At 37.5% G+C, this 23191-nt stretch overlaps 3 protein-coding genes across 3 annotated transcripts; 2 read left to right on the top strand and 1 right to left on the bottom strand.

Moving 5' to 3' along the window:
• Positions 1-8044: 8044 nt before the first annotated feature.
• Positions 8045-14546, top strand: LOC133331751 (probable cytochrome P450 4ad1). The gene is made up of 9 exons (XM_061540128.1): positions 8045-8217; positions 10114-10223; positions 10343-10622; positions 11764-11833; positions 11984-12110; positions 12217-12381; positions 12454-12709; positions 12770-12964; positions 14312-14546. Exons 1-9 carry the CDS (start codon positions 8046-8048, stop codon positions 14524-14526), a joined length of 1590 nt encoding a protein of 529 aa, XP_061396112.1. The 5' UTR covers position 8045; the 3' UTR covers positions 14527-14546.
• A 3343-nt stretch (positions 14547-17889) lies between these two features.
• Positions 17890-18462, bottom strand: LOC133331750 (larval cuticle protein 2-like). Its single transcript, XM_061540127.1, has 2 exons — positions 18451-18462; positions 17890-18375 (listed from the first exon to the last, which is right to left on the bottom strand). Exons 1-2 carry the CDS (start codon positions 18460-18462, stop codon positions 17890-17892), a joined length of 498 nt encoding a protein of 165 aa, XP_061396111.1.
• Positions 18463-22387: 3925 nt separating this feature from the next.
• LOC133331749 (larval cuticle protein 4-like) lies at positions 22388-22963 on the top strand. Its single transcript, XM_061540126.1, has 2 exons — positions 22388-22399; positions 22487-22963. Exons 1-2 carry the CDS (start codon positions 22388-22390, stop codon positions 22961-22963), a joined length of 489 nt encoding a protein of 162 aa, XP_061396110.1.
• Positions 22964-23191: the final 228 nt, after the last annotated feature.

Genomic DNA, 23191 nt, shown 5'->3' with positions numbered 1-23191 from the left:
AGATCGGTATTGCTAAATGGTTTATTGATCAGATTATAGACTTAGCCAAGACATACACCATTGATACCATATGCCATCCAATGAAATTTTTAATTATCATCTTGATTTCGTATACGGTAAAGTGTTAATATTGTATCGACATAAATGGGTTAATATCAACGTAAACAACTTTACATTATAAAATCTGTAGCATAATTTAGGGGATACACATATATTGTATGGTGAAGATGTAAAGAAAAGTAAAATTCCGTAAAAAGCAGATGTCTTTGAAAAGTCAGCGCCAAAAACATTTAAACTTCATTCGGTTTACATATCTCCTTCTTACCTATGCAGACTTCAAAACATTTTCTTATTGCCTTTAATGATTTATATAAAGCTGCTCTTGGGATACTGAAAGTCTCTTCAGAGCTCATCGCCATCTTTTCGAGTCTCTATGTTTCGTATTTGGACTCCACATTGCCTATTCATAACTTTGGAGACCTTCCCGCCGTTGTTCGGACTTCAATAGTCCTCTTTACATACTCGAACTTCTTAGGACCTCCTAAAACGTATATGAGTATCAATAGAATTGTTGTTCCATTTAGAAATTATAGAACCTCTCGAACATATTTGGGCCTATACAAAGTTCGTCTTAGCATTCTCAAACGTCTACAGAGCTCTCCATCACCTGCCCGAACCTCCATGCCTATTTAGACCTCTATAGGGCTCTTTCTTGCATATACATACCTCTGGAAACCTCCTCATCAGTTGTTCGGACCTCTATATAGCTCCTCTTTAAGTATTTAAACCTCTATAGGGACTTCCTCAACACGTAATTGAGAATTTGAGCATCGATTTCTGTGTTCCCATTTAAAAATTATAGAATCCCTCGAACGTATTTGGGCCTATATAAATCTCCTCTTAGCATTCTCAAACTTCTCGAACCTTTATAGACCTCCATATGGCATATTTGGATATCTGTAGAGCTTCTTCTTTCATATTCGTAGGTCTTGATACCTCCTCAGCAGATGTTCGAACCTTCATATAACACATTTTTATTATTCCATTGTATCGACATTCTCAGCATCAGTTTGAAGCTCTGTACAGCTTCCTCTAACCTCTAGGATTTTCCTCAACTAGCATTTGAGCATTTATGGAACTTCTTTCTGCCCATTCGATACCTCTTCGTTATCTCTGCGAACTTCTAGTTCATACTTACTACTTCTAGTTCATACTTACTACTTCTATCTCTAAGAATGTATTCATCACAAGGTCTCTACCCTATAGAACTCTTTGATACCTACATCGAGATTTAATGACCTCCTCATCAGCTGTTCGAAATAATATATTGTTATATAGTAATAATTCAGATCACTAGATGCCTCCACATTACTTCTTTGTAGCTCTACAGAGCTCCTCATTGTCTATGTGGGCCCAAGGAAAGCTCCTCATCACCAATCGAACCTATAGAGCTCCTCATTGCCTATTTGGACCTCTATAAAGTTTTTCGATAACTGGTCAGACATTTAGATACATCCTCGTCACCTCTAACAACCTCTAAATAGCTCGAACTCACCACTTCGCTATCTAAGGACGTCTTATTGATACGTTCGATCCTCTATGGAGTTCTTTATTACATACTAGTAGCTCTGTTCCAACAAAAATATAGTTTCTTCTTACTTAATCACATCTCTAGATACCTACACATTACCTCCTCGTGCTTCGACTGAAATCTCCTAGCCTCAGGATACCTCAAAACCATCGTTTGAAACTCTAAAGAACTCCTCAATAGGAACTTGGATCTCTGTAGAGTTCGTCAATACCTTTTAAGACCATTAGCGATATTCTCACCGCCAGTTCGGACCTCTATACACCTAATCCTACATCTTTTAACCTATACAAAGCTCCTGAATACAATCTTTAACTTAAACTTCTTCAGAGCTCCTCCTTATCTACTTAGAACTGAGAATACTTATCTTCTCATTACCAGTTGAGACCACTACAAAGCCTCTAAATACCTACTCAGACCTTTATCGTCCTTCTCATTACTTGTTCGAAAATCTACAGAGTTCCTTAATACCAATTTGACCCAATTTTCTATAGAAAAAGACACCTCAGCTGGGGCTGAGGAATTTTTTCTATAGAAAAAGACACCTCAGCTGGGGCTGAGGAATTTTTTCTATAGAAAAAGACACCTAGCTGGGGCTGAGGAATTTTTTCTATAGAAAAAGACACCTCAGCTGGGGCTGAGGAATTTTTTCTATAGAAAAAGACACCTCAGCTGGGGCTGAGGAATTTTTTCTATGGAAAAAGACACCTCAGCTGGGGCTGAGGAATTTTTTCTATAGAAAAAGACACCTCAGCTGGGGCTGAGGAATTTTTTTTATAGAAAAAGACACCTCAGCTGGGGCTGAGGAATTTTTTCTATAGAAAAAGACACCTCAGCTGGGGCTGAGGAATTTTTTCTATAGAAAAAGACACCTCAGCTGGGGCTGAGGAATTTTTTCTATAGAAAAAGACACCTCAGCTGGGGCTGAGGAATTTTTTCTATAGAAAAAGACACCTCAGGTGGGGCTGAGGAATTTTTTCTATAGAAAAAGACACCTCAGCTGGGGCTGAGGAATTTTTTCTATAGAAAAAGACACCTCAGCTGGGGCTGAGGAATTTTTTCTATAGAAAAAGACACCTCAGCTGGGGCTGAGGAATTTTTTCTATAGAAAAAGACACCTCAGCTGGGGCTGAGGAATTTTTTCTATAGAAAAAGACACCTCAGCTGGGGCTGAGGAATTTTTTCTATAGAAAAAGACACCTCAGCTGGGGCTGAGGAATTTTTTCTATAGAAAAAGACACCTCAGCTGGGGCTGAGGAATTTTTTCTATATAAAAAGACACCTCAGCTGGGGCTGAGGAATTTTTTCTATAGAAAAAGACACGTCAATTGGGGCTGAGGAATTTTTTCTATAGAAAAATTTACCTCAACTGGGGCTTAGGAATTTTTTCTATAGAAAAGTACACCTCAGCTGGGGCTGAGGAATTTTTTCTATAGAAAAATACACCTCAGCTGGGGCTGAGGAAAATTCCTCAGAAAAAATTCCTCAGCCCCAGCTGAGGTGTATTTTTCTATAGAAAAAATTCCTCAGCCCCAGCTGAGGTGTATTTTTCTATAGAAAAAATTCCTCGGCCCCAGCTGAGGTGTATTTTTCTATAGAAAAAATTCCTCAGCCCCAGCTGAGGTGTATTTTTCTATAGAAAAAATTCCTAAGCCCCAGTTGAGGTAAATTTTTCTATAGAAAAAATTCCTCAGCCCCAATTGACGTGTCTTTTTCTATAGAAAAAATTCCTCAGCCCCAATTGAGGTGTCTTTTTATATAGAAAAAATTCCTCAGCCCCAGCTGAGGTGTCTTTTTATATAAAAAAAATTCCTCAGCCCCAGCTGAGGTGTCTTTTTCTATAGAAAAAATTCCTCAGCCCCAGCTGAGGTGTCTTTTTCTATAGAAAAAATTCCTCAGCCCCAGCTGAGGTGTCTTTTTCTTTCTCTAGAAAAAATTCCTCAGCCCCAGCTGAGGTGTCTTTTTCTATAGAAAAAATTCCTCAGCCCCAGCTGAGGTGTCTTTTTCTATAGAAAAAATTCCTCAGCCCCAGCTGAGGTGTCTTTTTCTATAGAAAAAATTCCTCAGCCCCAGCTGAGGTGTCTTTTTCTATAGAAAAAATTCCTCAGCCCCAGCTGAGGTGTCTTTTTCTATAGAAAAAATTCCTCAGCCCCAGCTGAGGTGTCTTTTTCTATAGAAAAAATTCCTCAGCCCCAGCTGAGGTGTCTTTTTCTATAGAAAAAATTCCTCAGCCCCAGCTGAGGTGTCTTTTTCTATAGAAAAAATTCCTCAGCCCCAGCTGAGGTGTCTTTTTCTATAGAAAAAATTCCTCAGCCCCAGCTGAGGTGTCTTTTTCTATAGAAAAAATTCCTCAGCCCCAGCTGAGGTGTCTTTTTCTATAGAAAAAATTCCTCAGCCCCAGCTGAGGTGTCTTTTTCTATAGAAAAAATTCCTCAGCCCCAGCTGAGGTGTCTTTTTCTATAGAAAAAATTCCTCAGCCCCAGCTGAGGTGTCTTTTTCTATAGAAAAAATTCCTCAGCCCCAGCTGAGGTGTCTTTTTCTATAGAAAAAATTCCTCAGCCCCAGCTGAGGTGTCTTTTTCTATAGAAAAAATTCCTCAGCCCCAGCTGAGGTGTCTTTTTCTATAGAAAAAATTCCTCAGCCCCAGCTGAGGTGTCTTTTTCTATAGAAAAAATTCCTCAGCCCCAGCTGAGGTGTCTTTTTCTATAGAAAAAATTCCTCAGCCCCAGCTGAGGTGTCTTTTTCTATAGAAAAAATTCCTCAGCCCCAGCTGAGGTGTCTTTTTCTATAGAAAAAATTCCTCAGCCCCAGCTGAGGTGTCTTTTTCTATAGAAAAAATTCGTCAGCCCCAGCTGAGGTGTCTTTTTCTATAGAAAAAATTCCTCAGCCCCAGCTGAGGTGTCTTTTTCTATAGAAAAAATTCCTCAGCCCCAGCTGAGGTGTCTTTTTTATAGAAAAAATTCCCAGCCCCATAGAAAAAATTCCTCAGCCCCAGCTGAGGTGTCTTTTTCTATAGAAAAAATTCCTCAGCCCCAGCTGAGGTGTCTTTTTCTATAGAAAAAATTCCTCAGCCCCAGCTGAGGTGTCTTTTTCTATAGAAAAAATTCCTCAGCCCCAGCTGAGGTGTCTTTTTCTATAGAAAAAATTCCTCAGCCCCAGCTGAGGTGTCTTTTTCTATAGAAAAAATTCCTCAGCCCCAGCTGAGGTGTCTTTTTCTATAGAAAAAATTCCTCAGCCCCAGCTGAGGTGTCTTTTTCTATAGAAAAAATTCCTCAGCCCCAGCTGAGGTGTCTTTTTCTATAGAAAAAATTCCTCAGCCCCAGCTGAGGTGTCTTTTTCTATAGAAAAAATTCCTCAGCCCCAGCTGAGGTGTCTTTTTCTATAGAAAAAATTCCTCAGCCCCAGCTGAGGTGTCTTTTTCTATAGAAAAAATTCCTCAGCCCCAGCTGAGGTGTCTTTTTCTATAGAAAAAATTCCTCAGCCCCAGCTGAGGTGTCTTTTTCTATAGAAAAAATTCCTCAGCCCCAGCTGAGGTGTCTTTTTCTATAGAAAAAATTCCTCAGCCCCAGCTGAGGTGTCTTTTTCTATAGAAAAAATTCCTCAGCCCCAGCTGAGGTGTCTTTTTCTATAGAAAAAATTCCTCAGCCCCAGCTGAGGTGTCTTTTTCTATAGAAAAAATTCCTCAGCCCCAGCTGAGGTGTCTTTTTCTATAGAAAAAATTCCTCAGCCCCAGCTGAGGTGTCTTTTTCTATAGAAAAAATTCCTCAGCCCCAGCTGAGGTGTCTTTTTCTATAGAAAAAATTCCTCAGCCCCAGCTGAGGTGTCTTTTTCTATAGAAAAAATTCCTCAGCCCCAGCTGAGGTGTCTTTTTCTATAGAAAAAATTCCTCAGCCCCAGCTGAGGTGTCTTTTTCTATAGAAAAAATTCCTCAGCCCCAGCTGAGGTGTCTTTTTCTATAGAAAAAATTCCTCAGCCCCAGCTGAGGTGTCTTTTTCTATAGAAAAAATTCCTCAGCCCCAGCTGAGGTGTCTTTTTCTATAGAAAAAATTCCTCAGCCCCAGCTGAGGTGTCTTTTTCTATAGAAAAAATTCCTCAGCCCCAGCTGAGGTGTCTTTTTCTATAGAAAAAATTCCTCAGCCCCAGCTGAGGTGTCTTTTTCTATAGAAAAAATTCCTCAGCCCCAGCTGAGGTGTCTTTTTCTATAGAAAAAATTCCTCAGCCCCAGCTGAGGTGTCTTTTTCTATAGAAAAAATTCCTCAGCCCCAGCTGAGGTGTCTTTTTCTATAGAAAAAATTCCTCAGCCCCAGCTGAGGTGTCTTTTTCTATAGAAAAAATTCCTCAGCCCCAGCTGAGGTGTCTTTTTCTATAGAAAAAATTCCTCAGCCCCAGCTGAGGTGTCTTTTTCTATAGAAAAAATTCCTCAGCCCCAGCTGAGGTGTCTTTTTCTATAGAAAAAATTCCTCAGCCCCAGCTGAGGTGTCTTTTTCTATAGAAAAAATTCCTCAGCCCCAGCTGAGGTGTCTTTTTCTATAGAAAAAATTCCTCAGCCCCAGCTGAGGTGTCTTTTTCTATAGAAAAAATTCCTCAGCCCCAGCTGAGGTGTCTTTTTCTATAGAAAAAATTCCTCAGCCCCAGCTGAGGTGTCTTTTTCTATAGAAAAAATTCCTCAGCCCCAGCTGAGGTGTCTTTTTCTATAGAAAAAATTCCTCAGCCCCAGCTGAGGTGTCTTTTTCTATAGAAAAAATTCCTCAGCCCCAGCTGAGGTGTCTTTTTCTATAGAAAAAATTCGTCAGCCCCAGCTGAGGTGTCTTTTTCTATAGAAAAAATTCGTCAGCCCCAGCTGAGGTGTCTTTTTCTATAGAAAAAATTCCTCAGCCCCAGTTGAGGTGGATTTTTCTATAGAAAAAATTCCTCAGCCCCAGTTGAGGTGGATTTTTCTATAGAAAAAATTCCTCAGCCCCAGTTGAGGTGGATTTTTCTATAGAAAAAATTCCTCAGCCCCAGTTGAGGCATATTTTTCTGTAGAAAAAATTCCTCAGCACCAGTTGAGGTATATTTTTCTGTAGAAAAAATTCGCTCAGCCCCAGTTGAGGTATATTTTTCTATAGAAAAAAATCCTCAGCCCCAGTTGAGGTATATTTTTCTATAGACAAAAATCCTCAGCCCCAGTTGAGGTATATTTTTCTATAGACAAAAATCCTCAGCCCCAGTTGAGGTATATTTTTCTATAGAAAAAAATCCTCAGTCCCAGTTGAGGTATATTTTTCTATAGAAAAAATTCCTCAGCCCCAGTTGAGGTATATTTTTCTATAGAAAAAATTCCTCAGTCCCAGTTGAGGTATATTTTTCTATAGAAAAAATTCCTCAGTCCCAGTTGAGGTATATTTTTCTATAGAAAAAAATTCCTCAGCCCCAGTTGAGGTATATTTTTCTATAGAAAAAATTCCTCAGCCCCAGTTGCGGTGTCTTTTTCTACAGAAAAATAATTCCCCAGCCCCAACTTAAGGTGTATTTTTTGATAGAAAAAATTCCTCAGCCTCTGTTAAGGTGTATTTTTTTATTTAAGAAAATCCTCATTCTCAGTTGAGGTGCGTTTACCCTAGGTCATGTTCACCACGCAAAATAATTCTCTAGAGGCCAATTAACATTTTTATATTTATGACTAATTCCCTAATTGTTTATTGTTTTCAACAATCTCTTCAAACCAATTTCTATTTATAGCTACCTATAAATGTATGCCCTCAAGTACATTCGGAAAGTGAAACTTTCCTCCGACATATGCTAGAACCACCTACAAGGTACACGTTGTTCTTCAACCGGCACGTAATCAATAAGTCCCAACGAAATAAAAAAACAAACAACAAAACAACTATCATCTGAAACATCCGATCGATAAGGGTCTGTGAAAATCGTTCGCAAAGACTTTGAACTCGGCGATGATTAGACGACCGGCAGGCAAGACACTTCAGAGTGTTGTTGAAAGTTAGTGAAATGAATGGCTTCGGCTTGTTGGCTGACTCTTCGATTGATTTGTGGGCTTATCAAAACAAACCGAACTCCGTACACAACAAAACGGTCCCGCAACGTAAATGAGTCAATTATGACCATTCAAGTATCATGAACTACTAAAGCATTATCAAATAATTGGGCGATATTATCGGAAAAATTCAGACAACAACAGAACCAAAAATTGAATAACAAAAAGGAAGGAGCAAAAAAAAACAGGGAGATAAGCTTTATTAGAGGTTATTATCGGAACCCATATTTTTTGGGACCATATCAATCAACAAAGGTGGGGGGATAATTTTCGACTCTAATTATAACATACCCTAGTGACAGGTACTTTAGTGGTCAGTTCGTTTTTTAAACGCTACGTGTACGGTACTATTTTAAATAAACAAAAAATTGGATCTATAATTCTTCGTTCGGAAATTTAATTTTGGTTACTCGATAAAAAATGGAAATGTTTTTATTGGCCCTGGCCATTGTCATTTTCACAGTGCTGTTCTTTAAGGGCATTAAGATATTCAATTATTTGGATCATGTTGCTGGGATTATGGAAATGATACCTGGACCCACACCCTATCCATTTGTGGGAAATCTATTTCAATTTGGTCTGAAACCAGATGGTGAGTATAGAAGAAGAAGCTACTTCTATAGAAAAAAATTCGCGTTCAGTTCCAGCTTAAGAGGAAGATTTTTTAAATAATTTTGTTCATGGTCCAAAAAAAGTCGTAGAGTTTTTAAATAATTTTTTCGTGGTCCTACCAAAGGCGTAGGTTTTTTAGATATTTTTTTTCGTGGTCTAAAAATTCCTCCGCCCCAGTTGAGGTATATTTTTCTATAGAAAAAATTCGCTCAGTCCCAGTTCAGGTATATTTTTCTATAGAAAAAAATCGCTCAGCCCCAGTTCAGGTATATTTTTCTATAGAAAAAATCGCTCAGTCCCAGTTGAGGTATATTTTTTCTATAGAAAAAATCGCTCAGTCCCAGTTAAGGTATATTTTTTCTATAGAAAAAATCGCTCAGCCCCCGTGGTCCAAAAAAAGTCGTGGTCCTACCAAAGGCGTAGATTTTTGAAATATTTTTTTTCGTGGTCTAAAAATTCCTCAGCCCCAGTTGAGGTATATTTTTCTAGAGAAAGAAATTTCCCAGCCCCAGTTGAGGTATATTTTTCCATAGAAAAAATAATTTTTTCGTGGTCCTACCAAAGGCGTAGATTTTTGAAGTATTTTTTTCGTGGTCTAAAAATTCCTCAGCCCCAGTTGAGGTGTCTTTTTCTATAGAAAAAATTCGCTCAGCCCCAGCTGAGGTGTCTTTTTCTATAGAAAAAATTCGCTCAGCCCCAGCTGAGGTGTATTTTTCTATAGAAAAAATTCGCTCAGCCCCAGCTGAGGCGTCTTTTTCTATAGATAAAAATTCGCTCAGCCCCAGCTGAGGTGTCTTTTTCTATAGAAAAAAATTCGCTCAGCCCCAGCTGAGGTGTCTTTTTCTATAGAAAAAATTCGCTCAGCCCCAGTTGAGGTCGATTTTTCTCTAGAAAAAATTCGCTCAGCCCCAGTTGAGGTTTTCAGCCCCAGTTGAGGTCTCTTTTTCTCAGCCCCAGTTGAGGTATATTTTTCTATAGAAAAAAATTCGCTCAGCCCCAGTTGAGGTCTCTTTTTCTATAGAAAAAAATCGCTCAGTCCCCGTTGAGGTAGATTTTTCTATAGAAAAAATTCGCTCAGCCCCAGCTGAGGTGTATTTTTCTATAGAAAAAATTCGCTCAGCCCCAGTTGAGCTATATTTTTCTATAGAAAAAATTCGCTCAGCCCCAGTTGAGCTATATTTTTCTATAGAAAAAATTCGCTCAGCCCCAGTTGAGCTATATTTTTCTATAGAAAAAATTCGCTCAGCCCCAGTTGAGCTATATTTTTCTATAGAAAAAATTCGCTCAGCCCCAGTTGAGCTATATTTTTCTATAGAAAAAATTCGCTCAGCCCCAGTTGAGGTCTCTTTTTCTATAGAAAAAATTCACTCAGCCCCAGTATTTTTTCTATGGGAAAAATTCCTCAACCCCTGTTGAGGTATATTTCAGACCCAGTTGGGGTGTGTTTTTCATCATCCTTGCCGTTATTTTTTTTTTCTATATTTTTACGCATAAATAAAATTCCTACCTTATCTTCCGAACTTGTTTGCGATAAGTCCCAAAACATAAACAATTTGTTAGCAATTAGCGAATAAATTAGATTATGACAAAGTGGGGCCAGAAAGTTAGGTATGGAGGATGAACATTAGCCGGTAATTAAAAATGTATGCTAATAAAATAGGCATACTCCATATGTGTATATACATATGTATGAGTGTATGTGTGCAACACACACTCCTTTATGATACACAATTTATATTTTAACTAAGCGAATATTCGGAACAACAACAAAAAAAAGATAAAAGAATTTACCGCACAAGGTCGGGAAAATACCAAAGTTTTTAATTTCTGCTCTAATTTAAATTTCTCTCTCTCTCTCATTCGCTCTATTTTCCAGAATATCCCAAGAAAATTTTACAATATTGCCGGAAATATGATTTCCAAGGATTCCGTTCGTTGGTCTTCTTTCAATATCATGTCATGCTGAGTGACCCAGCCGAAATACAGGTACATCACCATACCCACACATATACACACCCACTCCCACACCCATGTGTGCGTGTGGCATTTTTTTCCATAACAAATAATCCTTTCGTTATTTCTCTTCCTCGTTTACGTATTTACAGAACATGCTCTCCAGCTCATCTTTGTTGTACAAAGAACATTTGTATTCATTCCTGCGTCCATGGTTGGGTGACGGCCTGTTAACCAGCTCCGGTGCCAGATGGCTTAAACATCAAAAATTATATATGCCTGCCTTTGATAACAAAGCCGTTGAGGGTTATATGAAGGTTGTAAATAAAACGGGTAAAAAATTCGCAAACAAATTGCGGCAGCATGCCGAGGATGGTGAGGTCTTTGATATCCAGGAGATTGTTCGGAAGTGTACGTTGGATATTGTGTGTGGTAAGTAGAGGGTAAAATTACCTATTTTATAGAAGAAAAAAAGTCGTTAGAACCTAAGGAAAATGGTTCTCCTGGTCTCAAGGGTAATTTCTCATGAGATTCCTGAAGTATATTTTTTTATAGAAAAAAATCAAGGACCTAAGGAGAATTTTTACTATAGAAAAAAGTCCTCAGGGATCTGATCAGATTTTTTCACTTGGACCTGCTGAAACTTTTTCTAAGGAAATATTTCTTCTCAGGTACCTGAGGATTTTTTTTTTCTATAGACAAAATTCTCCTGCGGTACCTAGGGAAGTTTTTTCTACAGAAAATTTTTAAGCAAATATTTTTCATGACCTACAATAGGCGTGGATTTAAAAAAAAAATATTTTTCATGATCTACAATAGGCGTGGACCTCAGATCTCAGAGGGAGGCATTGCTTTTTCTATAGAGAAAATTGTACGCTGATACCTGAGGATTATTATTTTTTTCTATAGGAAAAATTCTTATCTGGCCCCTGGGGATTCTCCAGGTTTCTGAGCTCTTGTTCTATGGAAAAAATACTCTTAGACCTAATTTTTTATAAAAATTTCCCCAAACTTGCAGAAAATGCCACCGGTGAGGTCTCTTTTTCTATAAAAAAATTCCTCAGCCCCAGTTGAGGTCTCTTTTTCAATAGAAAAAATTCCTCAGCCCCAGTTGAGGTCTCTTTTTCTATAGAAAAAATTCGCTCAGCCCCAGTAGAGGTATTTTTTTCTATAGAAAAAATTCGCTCAGCCCCAGTTGAGGTCTCTTTTTCTATAGAAAAAATTCGCTCAGCCCCAGTTGAGGTCTCTTTTTCTATAGAAAAAATTCGCTCAGCACCAGTTGAGGTCTCTTTTTCTACAGAAAAAATTCGCTCAGCCCCAGTTGAGGTCTCTTTTTCTATAGAAAAAAATCGCTCAGGCCCAGTTGAGGTATATTTTTCTATAGAAAAAAATCCTCAGTCCCAGTTGAGGTCTCTGTTTCTAGAAAATTCTACTCGGATACCTGAGGATTAATTTTTTATATAGGAAAAATTCTTATATGGCCTCTGAGGATTCTCCAGGTTCCCAAACTTTTGTTCTATAGAAAAAATCCCCTTTGACCTATTTTTTTATAAAAATTTCCCCATACTTTCAGAAAATGCCACCGGTGTCCCCAGTAACTCCCTGGATGACCAGCCATCAAATATGCATGCCGCCATTGCTGAGTAAGTAAAGCATCCTTGTTAAAGGATTCCTCATATCCTTTATTCTGATAATCATGTTCGTAATGTTGATTTTTACAAATATTTTCCTTGCATTATCCTTTATCCTGCGAATTTTCTTTTGATGCTGGTTTACTTCGAACATTCCAATAGTTTGTGTGATGTCATCCAGGAGCGTACCTTTAGTATTGTCAAGCGATTCGATACCCTGTTCTATTTGACACCGTACTTTAGCAAGCAGCGCAAGGCCCTGAGGGAATTGAAAACGGAAATGAATCGGGTGAGTTAAGGGAGAACTTCGAGGTATCGGGAGGGGAATTTTTGGTTTTTTGTATCCGTATCCTGAAGAAGGAATTAATTTTTGTTTTGTTCCGTCTTTTTTGCAGATTGTCGAACAACGTCGCCGCCAATTGAAAGACGATGCTGGCAAGGATTTAATTAACAAGGACGAATTAAAACCATTTTTAAATGTCCTCTTAAATGCCAAATTGGATGGAAGAGAATTGAAATTCCGTGAAATATTTGAAGAATTGTCGACATTCATATTTACGGTAAGTATTTCCATTTCCTGATTTTCTTTATTCGCTTCCTTCATGTCATTTCTCCTTTTCTTCCCAAATTAGGGTCATGATCCCACTGCATCGGCATTATCCTTTACCCTCTACACCCTGTCTCGCCACCCAGCCATACAGCAGCAAGCCTTCGAAGAACAAAAGAAAATATTTGCAGATAAACAAGGTCAGGAATTTAAGGATGTGGAGGCAACAATTGAGGATCTGCAGAAGATGTCCTATTTGGAAATGGTGATAAGGGAAACATTGCGTTTATATCCTGCGGTGCCATTGATTGCCAGAACCAATCGCAAGGGAATTGATATAAGTACGAAGGAAGGGGGGAGTCTGATCAATTCAGGATATTAATTTGTGGATTTATTTTCAGATGGCACGAAGATTGCCCGCCGCACCACTGTCATCATGTGCCTCATTGCCATGGGCTATAATGAGAGGTATTTCGAAAATCCCTGTGAATTCAAACCGGAACGTTTTGCCAATGTCAATGCCAATGATTTGGAAAAGAAGGGCATCGAGGCCTTTAAGAGTGTGCCCTTCAGTGCGGGACCAAGGAAGTGTATAGGTAAGCTAATAAGAAACCAGTAAGGAAAGTGGTAAAGTCGGACTGGACCGAATATATGATAACCTACACCACTTTCGTGCAAATCGAAAGAAAATGTATATGGGAGATATATCAAAATCTGGACCGATTTTCAGGAAACTTAGGACACATCATTCTAGGCCTAAGTCAGTACGCTGTGCCAAATTTCGTGCAAATCGAAGAATATAAAGGGTCTTTGGTGCACCATTTACCTTAAATCGGACGAAAATATTAATCGGAACTATATCGAAATCTGAACCGATTTTCACGAAACTTAGCACACATCATTCTAGGCTTAATTCAGTACGCTGTGCCAAATTTCGTATAAATCTAATGATATTTAGGGTCTTTGGTGCACCATTTACCTTAAATCGGACGAAAATATATAGGGGAGCTATATCTAAATCTGAACCGATTTTTACTAAACTTAGCACATATCATTATAGACTCAATTCAGTATGCTGTGCCAAATTTCGTGCAAATCGAAGAGTATACAAGGTTTTTAGTGCACCATTTACCTTAAATCGGACGAAAATATATATGGGAGCTATATCTAAATCTGAACCGATTTTCATGAAACTTAGCACACATCATTCTAGACTTAATTCAGTACGCTATGCCAAATTTTGTGCAAATCGAAAGGTATTTAGGGTCTTTGGTGCACCATTTACCTTAAATCGGACGAAAATATATATGGAGCTATATATAAATCTGAACCGATTTTCACGAAACTTAACACACATTATCTAGACCTAATTCAGTATGCTGTGCCAAATTTCGTGCAAATGGAAAGATATTTAAGGACATTGATCCACCATTTACCTTAAATCTGACGAAAATATATATGGGAGCTATATCCAAATCTGAACCGATTTTTACGAAATTTAGCACACATCATTCTAGACTTAATTCAGTACGCTATGCCAAATTTTGTGCAAATCGAAAGGTATTTAGGGTCTTTGGTGCACCATTTACATAAAATCGGACCAAAAAATTAATGGGAGCTATATCTAAATCTGAACCGATTTTCACGAAACTTAGCACACATCATTCTAGGCTTCATTCAGTACGCCGTGCCAAATTTCGTACAAATCGAAACATATTTAGTGACTATGGTGCACCATTTACCTTAAATCGGGCGAAAATATATATGGATTTTTTAATTTTTTTTAGCACATATCATTCTAGTGTCTTATGCAATACGCTGTGCGAAATTTTAAAAAAACATATTTAGTCTATGGTGCACCATTTACCTTAACAATATATTATATTAAAACAATTTTTCCCAATTTTTTGTGAAAATAAAAAATATCCCCTCTTTCTTTTCAGCCGAAAGATTTGCCATGTTCGAATTGAAATCGCTGCTCTCTCAGGTATTACGAAACTATGAAATTCTACCCGCCAAGGATGGCCTGTCATCGGGCATTAATGATCACTCCCGTAAGGGTTGTGTACCCGAAAGTGAATATGATCCGATTTTAAATATTAGAGTTACTCTCAAATCGGAAAATGGTATTTTGGTGAGATTGAAGAAGAGGAATTAAATGTCACAAATTAAAAAAAAAAAAATTCTACAAAATCTAAAAATAAATTAAATTATTTAAAAATAACATAATAAATAAAAATTTATCTAAAAAATTATAAAATTGTGATTTTATTTAAAAAAAAAAATTGAGGTACTAACAAAAAACAATTTCTTTCAGAAAAAATCTGTTGAGAATTGGTTTTTCTGCAGAAGAAAAAATCTACATCCTTCCTCCAACTTTCTTCCATTTTGACATCTTCTTTCTGACTTCTGAACTCCTGTTTGAATATTAATTAAATCTCAAAACTTGTAATTAGCTATCTCTTGACTTGATGGTAAGGAAAGACTTCTTCTTCTTCGTCGTTTTCTTCTTCTTCTTGCATTCAACAAAAATTATGACATATTTCTTAAGGAATTTTTTGCTCCATAGACACACAAATATGAGATGACATGAAAGTGACTACTTATTATGCGTGTGTGTGTGTGTGTGTGTTGGTGTACGTTCGTGTGCACTCACTCGTGCATATGAGTGAACATTTACAAAGTTTCATTTCATTGTGTTGCTAATATTGTTGTATATGAAGATGTGTGTGCGGCGAATTCTAACGAATATCAGATTGGAGACGCAAACTAGTTACGACGACAAAAATTTGTTTACTTTAAGCAAATATGTCAATTAGTTCATTTAAACGATAAAAAAAATATATGGAGGAACTCGTTTTGGGATATTAGGGTGGAATGGGAAAAATTCTATTTGCATTTTTAGCAGTTCAAATAAGAAAGATGAGAGGGACTTTTAACACGAAAAACTTGCGGTATTCGTTTACTTCATCATGTATGTCATGTCAAGGGACCAATTCCTCTAAAATATTTTAAATTCTATTACTTATTTCTATTGTAGGTAGTAAAATTTGCCCGGAATATTTATACCCTTCACCACACTGTGGTACAGGGTATTATGTCTTTGTGCATATGTTTGTAACAGGCAAAAATAATCGAGTTAAACCCATGGTTCCTTTTGAGAATATGCATAGAATCACTTTCTGAGTCGATTTATGCATGTCCGTCTGTCCGTCCGTCCGTCCGTCTGTCCATGTAAAATTGTAAACAAAGTACAGGTCGCATTTATGATCCGAATTGGATGAAATTTGGCATAGGTCACTTATTCGGCCCAAGGACGAACCCTATTGAAATTGGGAAAAATCGGTTCAGATTTAGATATAGCTCCCATATATATATTTAACCGATTTAATGTGAATTATATCTTTCATTTGCACGAAATTTGGTACAGCCTAATCATTTAGGTCTAGAATGATGTCTGCCAAGTTTCGTGAAAATGAATATAGCTCCCATATATAGTTTCGTCCGATTTCATGTAAATGGTGCGGTCCCTATATATCCTTCGATTTGCACGAAATTTGACATAACGTACTGAATTAAGCCTAGAGTGATGTCTGCCAAGTTTCGAGAAAATCGGTCCAAATATAGCTCCCATATATAATTTCGTCCGATTTCATGTAAATGGTGCCCCAAAGTCCCTATATATCTTTCGATTTGCACGAAATTTGGCATAACGTACGGAATTAAGCCTTGAATGACGTCTGCAAAGTTTCGTGAAAATCGGTCCAGATTAAGATATAGCTCCCATATATAGTTTTATGTAAATGGTGCACCAAAGTCCCTATATATGATTCGATTTGCACGAAATTCGGTACAGCGTAATGAATGAGGCCTAGAATGATGTGTGCTGAGTTTCAAGAAAATCGGACGAAATTTAGATATAGCTCCCACATATAGTTTCGTCCGATTTAATGTAAATGGTGCACCGAAGTCCCTATATATCTTTCGATTTGAACGAAATTTTGCACAGCGTACTGAATTAGGTCTAGAATGATGTGTGTTAAGTTTCTCGAAAATCGGTTCAGATTTAGATATAGCTCCCATATATAGTTTCGTCCGATTTCATGTAATGGTGCCCCAAAGTCCCTATATATATTTTCATTTGCACCAAATTTGGCATAACGTACTGAATTGGGCCTAGAGTGATGTCTGCCAAGTTTCGAGAAAATCGGTCCAGATTTCTGTATAGCTCGCACATATAGAGCTCACATATTTTAAGTAATTGACGCACCAAGACACCAATAGGAGCAAAACGTTCTGAAATTAGTATAACCTAACCTATGACAAGTTTGCTTGAAATCGCTTAATATTTGGATGGAGCTTCCATATATATTTTCGCATCAAACTCCTCATGTTAGTCAGATTCACATCAAATTTTGCACAACGTACAAAATTGAGCATAGAATTACGTAGTTGCGTTTTCAAGAAGTACAGACATAGCCCAACGTATGACCTATTTATATTTGTTTGAAGTCGATTTACATACTTTGTCGATATATCTAGGTAGATTCACATTAAGATAAATATCACATATATTATTTCATCCAATTTCATGTTAATAGTCCTGTTTAATATACCCATAGTGGTGAAGGGTATCATATAGTCGGCCCCGTCCGACTTTACTACTTTCCTTACTGGTTTTTTTTGGCCTAAGCCCGAACGTCGGCTTCACCTAATAAACATAACTATTGCCTAGAGATTCTTTTGAAATAAAATTTTAATTAATTGCACACGAAATTTCTGTAGGCATTCATGTGTGAAAATCTTAATGAAAGCGGAAAGAAATATCTAAAAAATCATGAGATAAAATATTTCCTAAATTAAACTAATTTTAGGAGGGGTACTGTTAAAAAAAATACAAAACAAAAACCACAGCTCAAACAAGAGACGTGGATTTTTTAAAAAAAAATTTCCATAACCTTCAATGTCTTTTTCTATAGAAAAAAAATTCGCTCAGCCCCAGTTGAGGTGTCTTTTTTCTATAGAACAAAAAATCGCTCAGCCCCAGCTGAGGTGTCTTTTTTATATAGAAAAAAATTCGCTCAGCCCCAGCTGAGGTGTCTTTTTTCTATAGAAAAAAAATCGTTCAGCCCCAGCTGAGGTGTCTTTTTTCTATAGAAAAAAAATTCGCTCAGCCCCAGCTGAGGTGTCTTTTTTTCTACAGAAAAAAAAAATCTATAGAAAAAAAAAGCCCCAAAAAAAAAAAAAAATTCGCCCAGCCCCAGCTGAAGTGTCCCTTTTCTATAGAAAAAAAAAATCGCTCAGCCCCAGCTGAGGTGTCCCTTTTTCTATAGAAATAAATTCGCTCAGCCCCAGCTGATATGTCCCCTTTCTATATAAAAAAAAATTCGCTCAGATTATTATGATTTTTCTTTAAATAAAATATTTGCTTTTGCTCATTCCATACTTCCACTTTATTGTAAATATGTTATCCTTTCCTCACATTCCGGAAAGGACTCTTACATTTTTTTTCGTTTTTGGTTTACCGTCCAAAAAGTGACTTGAGATGACTGCTGCTGAGGGAGTTGCTACGATAAGAGGCAGCGGTGTTGTGTTCCTCCTTTGGTGGATGAGTACGAATATATTCCAAGGCCTTCAAGATAGCTTCTGGGATTGGTGGTGGTGTGGGCAACAAGGCACTGCTGGGTTGGTAGCCATTTTCATCGGCCACATATTGGACGGCAATGTGTTCACCTTCGGGCGAAATCCAAGAGAAATCACCCCTGTGGTCACCATGTTCGTCACCAGAGGCGGCAGCATGAATATTATTGGTGGTGTCGTAGGCATATTGGAAGCCATGATCATTAACATCGGAAACGAAATTTTTAATGTCGGCATGAACTTCATCGCCGCTGGCATGGTGGCTGCCGCTGACATGGTGGATGCCGCTGCCGCCCGAGTATATCAGAGATTTTATAGAGTTTGGAGGCAAAGCCACGGCACTGGCTATCATGGCACAAACGACGATCTGCAGAGGATATTTGGGTTATTTCATATTTCAGAATTGTCTATGGAAAATATTTTCTTCCTTCCGTTTACTTACAAACTTAAACATGTTGCTTATAAAATTCTCTGTTGGAATTCCTTACTCCAATGGATGATTTCGAAAACTGATGCTGTTCCCAGAAACTAGCCAATGTTTTTATATGTTTTTTGAGGCGGTGTTTAGAGGTGTTACCTTTTTATTTTGGAGATAAGTTTGTCTAGTTTATGACATCCTCTCCCAAATGAATTCATTCATGTATTGTTATGATCGCCAGATTACCAAATACAGATAAACATTGTAGTATTTTGACATTTCTAAAGCAAATATTTTTGGATCACGATTCTTATTTATGTACAGTGGGACCTATGCCTGGTGTATTTGCACCTCGGGATACCAAACACAAATTATAATCAAGAGCTTTAAATATTGTTTTTAATATTTAAAATAACTCACGGTGTCTTGTGTTTGGTGTCTATTTCAGCTGGGTTCCACTGTTCCATGCTAACCTATTTTATGATCGAAATTCTCAAAAGAATATTAATTTATTATAAGAAATCGCTAAATAGAAATATGTAGTTAAAACATATTGTGAATCAACCTGAATTGGCATGCCATACGTGCGAGATGCTGGTTGGCATGTAGCGGGAGAATATCTTGAGATTTTTTAAACAATTAAAACTTGTTGAAATCTAATAGCCAATTTGAACTTTCATTTAATTCGATTCGATTTAGTTAACATATTGAGTTGAGCAACATATCATTTATTTCAAATTTATTAAATATAACAACAAATAGAAAAAAGACACCTCAGCTGGGGCTGAGAGAATTTTTTTATAGAAAAAAAGCTGGGGCTGAGCGAATTTTTTTTCTATAGAAAAAAGACACCTCAGCTGGGGCTGAGCGAATTTTTTTCTATAGAAAAAAGACACCTCAGCTGGGGCTGAGCGAATTTTTTTCTATAGAAAAAAGACACCTCAGCTGGGGCTGAGCGAATTTTTTTCTATAGAAAAAGACACCTCAGCTGGGGCTGAGCGAATTTTTTTCTATAGAAAAAGACACCTCAGCTGGGGCTGAGCGAATTTTTTTCTATAGAAAAAGACACCTCAGCTGGGGCTGAGCGAATTTTTTTTTCTGTAGAATTTTTTTTTTCTGTAGAAAAAGACACCTCAGCTGGGGCTGAGCGATTTTGTTTTTCTATAGAAAAATACACCTCAGCTGGGGCTGAGGAATTTTTTCTATAGAAAAATCTATAAGGAAGCTAAGTTATATCTATATCTGATCCGATTTCAAGCAAAAATTTCAGTACGTTGTGTCAATCGGCCTAGCTATGCATCTTTAGTGCACAATTTACTTAAAACCATCACATCATTCTAGACTTAATTTAGTACGATATGCCAAAAATGCTTGCCAATCAAAAGATTTGCAGGGACTTTGGTACACCATTTACCTAAAATCGGGCGAAACTATATCTAAATCTGAACCGAATTTCACGAAACTTAGCACACATCATTCTAGACCTAATTCAGTGGGATATACCAAATTTCGTGCAAATCGAAAGATATATAGAGACTTTGGTACACCATTTACCAAAAATCGGGCGATACTATATATGGCAGCTATATATAAATCTGAACCGATTTTCACGAAACTTGACAAGTCATTATAAACCTAATTCAATACGCTATGCCAAAATTCGTGCAAATCAAATCATTTTCAGGGACTTTGGTGCACCATTTACCTAAAATCGGCCGCAACTATATATGGGAGCTATATCTAAATCTGAACCGATTTTCACGAAACTTAGCATACATCATTCTAGACATAATTCAGTGGGCTATACCAAATTTCGTGCAAATCGAAAGATATATAGGGACTTAGGTACACCATTTACATAAAATCGGGCGATACTATATATGGGAGCTATATCTAAATCTGAACCGATTTTCACGAAACTTAGCACAAGTCATTCTAGACTTAATTCAATACGCTATGCCACAATTCGCGCAAATCAAATCATTTTCAGGGACTTTGGTGCACCATTTACCTAAAATCGGCCGAAACTATTTATGGGAGCTTTATCTAAATCTGAACCGATTTTCACGAAACTTAGCATACATCATTTTAGACCTAATTCAGTAGGCTATACCAAATTTCGTGCAAATCGAGAGATATATAGGGACTTAGGTACACCATTTACATAAAATCGGGCGATACTATATATGGGAGCTATATCTAAATCTGAACCGATTTTCACGAAACTTAGCATACATCATTTTATACCTAATTCAGTAGGCTATACCAAATTTCGTGCAAATCGAAAGATATATAGGGACTTTGGTACACCATTTACCTTAAATCGGACGAAAATATATATGGGAGCTATATCTAAATCTGAACCGATTTTTCCCAATTTCAATAGGGTTCGTCCTTGGGCCAAATAAGTGAGCTGTGCCAAATTTCATCCAAATGGGATCATAAATGCGACCTGTACTTTGTTTACAATTTAACATCAACAGACGGACGGACATGCATAAATCGACTCAGAAAGTGATTCTATGCAAACTCTCAAAAGGAACCATGGGTCTATCTCGATTCCTTTTGCCTGTTACAAACATATGCACAAAGACATAATACCCTGTACCACAGTGTAGTGAAGGGTATAATAAAAACCAGTAAGCGGAGCAGTATAGTCGGACTGGGCCGACCATATAATACCCTACACAACTTCCACGAAAATCTAACTTTGCGTTATTTGCACCCTCTTGAAACCCGACTAAAGGTCAACAAATATTACTAATATTCAGTAGACGAGGGCTGTACTTGTCCATATTCTCTTTACCGAGGGTAATGTTGTGATGTTGGACCCCCAACTGTGGCCTATACATCGACTCAGAAAAAAAACACAAAAAGTTATGTTTTTGGTCCACTTCATCCCAAAATTATTATCTGATCATCACCGAAAATTATAGACGTTGTTCTTGACCATAATTGAAATCTCATGGAAATTTTCAAAGCGATCAGCGCTATATTTCCGCCCTCTAGTGTGGTTTTGGTTTACTAATTAATGTCTGAATACGTAAGCACCTGTAAATATTTAAGTGTAATTCCCACATCCGAGTACATACGAAAATATAATTGGTATCAATTTAAAGGTCAACCATTCCTCTTGGATATACCATCAACTTCTCGGGTCTATGTCCTTCGGGAGTATATATATACGCTATAAAATACTAATTTTATAATTTTTCACATAAAAGTGAGGGACCATTAGAGCCTCCAAATATTGGCCGATCTTTATCAAAACTGGCATGCTTATTCCTTGGCCCGATCCCCTTCTCCATGCAAAAATTCGCGGTGTTTGCGCCATAATTACGGCCTCTGGAGCGACCAGAAAATCAGACAAAAATAAAGTTTTTGGTCCATTTCATCCCCTAAATATTAACCGATCTTTTCCAAAAACAATAGGGGTCTTCATTGGACCGAACCCTCCCTACATGCAAAATTTCGTGAATATTGGTCCATAAATGTGGCCTGTATCGTGTTTAAAATTATAATGGACAGACGGACAGACGGACGGACACACATGTCTAGATCGACTCAGCTAGTCGAGATATGACCGGTATACTTAAAGGTGGGTCTAGGACCAATATTTCGCGGCGTTACAAACTCTTGGGGCCGCACAAAACTATAATACCCTGACAACATAGTTGTGTAGGGTATAAAAACAACAAGAACGGGGTTGAGCGAATTTTCATAAAGAAAAATGCACCTCAGCCTAAAAACTTATAGTTCGCAAACATAGTTGTTGGCAATGAATTTCGCAGCTGTTTGTGGTAATCTGGTTTTGGTAACTTCTTGGCAGTGAATCATTGCAGAAATTTTATGCTAAACAACCGAAAATATCAAATCATATAAAAACTCGGTGAATGCTTAGAAACAGCATCAGTTTATCACTGTCGAGCATAACAGTAAAAACATTCAAACAAAACTCAAAATGTTCAAATTTGTGAGTTCGGCAACACCCTACCCTATCACTAATTAAAAAAATTAAAATAATTAATAATCAATAATTTATTTCATATATCTTCTTCAGGTCGTTCTCTGTGCCTTAATTGCCACCGCTGCCGCCGTTCAAAAACAGGGCGCCAGACACCATGGTGTTAGCTCCAAACACTACTCCGCTTCCGTTGGTGCCACCAGTGACGATGCCCATGCCGAAGTAACCCGCTATGCTGCTGATGTCAATGAACATGGTTTTGAATATGCCTTCGATACCACCAATGCCATCCACGCCACTGCCTCCGGCAATGCTAACGGTGAACACAAAGGTGACTTCGCCTGGATCTCTCCCGAAGGTGAACACATCTCCGTTCAATATGTTGCCGATGAAAATGGTTACCAACCCAGCAGCGACTTGTTGCCCACCCCACCACCAGTCCCAGCTGCCATCTTGAAGGCTTTGGAATACATTCGCACTCATCCTCAATATGAGGAAAGCGCCCCCAAGACTTTCGTCAAACAATCCGTCAAGAGTGTTAGCCACAAAGCCGTTAAGGGACGTCGTTTCTAAACGATGAGCAGCAGCGCAGAAGAAGAGGAACGTAGTTAATAATGTTTTTATGTTTTTGTTATTTTTGTTGTAGGAAGATAATGTGTTATGCGACAAGTATTAAATAAAACATTTAAGTTTTTTTGTTTTAAAAAAATTATATTTTTTTCATTTAAAAAAATAATTTATAAAAAAATATTTTTCATGCCAAAAAAAGGGGTAGATTTTTTTAAAAAATTATTTTTCATG

This window comes from Musca vetustissima, unplaced genomic scaffold, assembly GCF_032173495.1.
Source record: "Musca vetustissima isolate MV318-11 ecotype Yass unplaced genomic scaffold, APGP_CSIRO_Mvet_v1 utg139852, whole genome shotgun sequence".
In the NCBI taxonomy this organism is placed as follows: domain Eukaryota; kingdom Metazoa; phylum Arthropoda; class Insecta; order Diptera; family Muscidae; genus Musca; species Musca vetustissima.
Note: the sequence above shows the minus strand (reverse complement) of the source record. Positions and strands in the feature narration are given on the sequence as shown.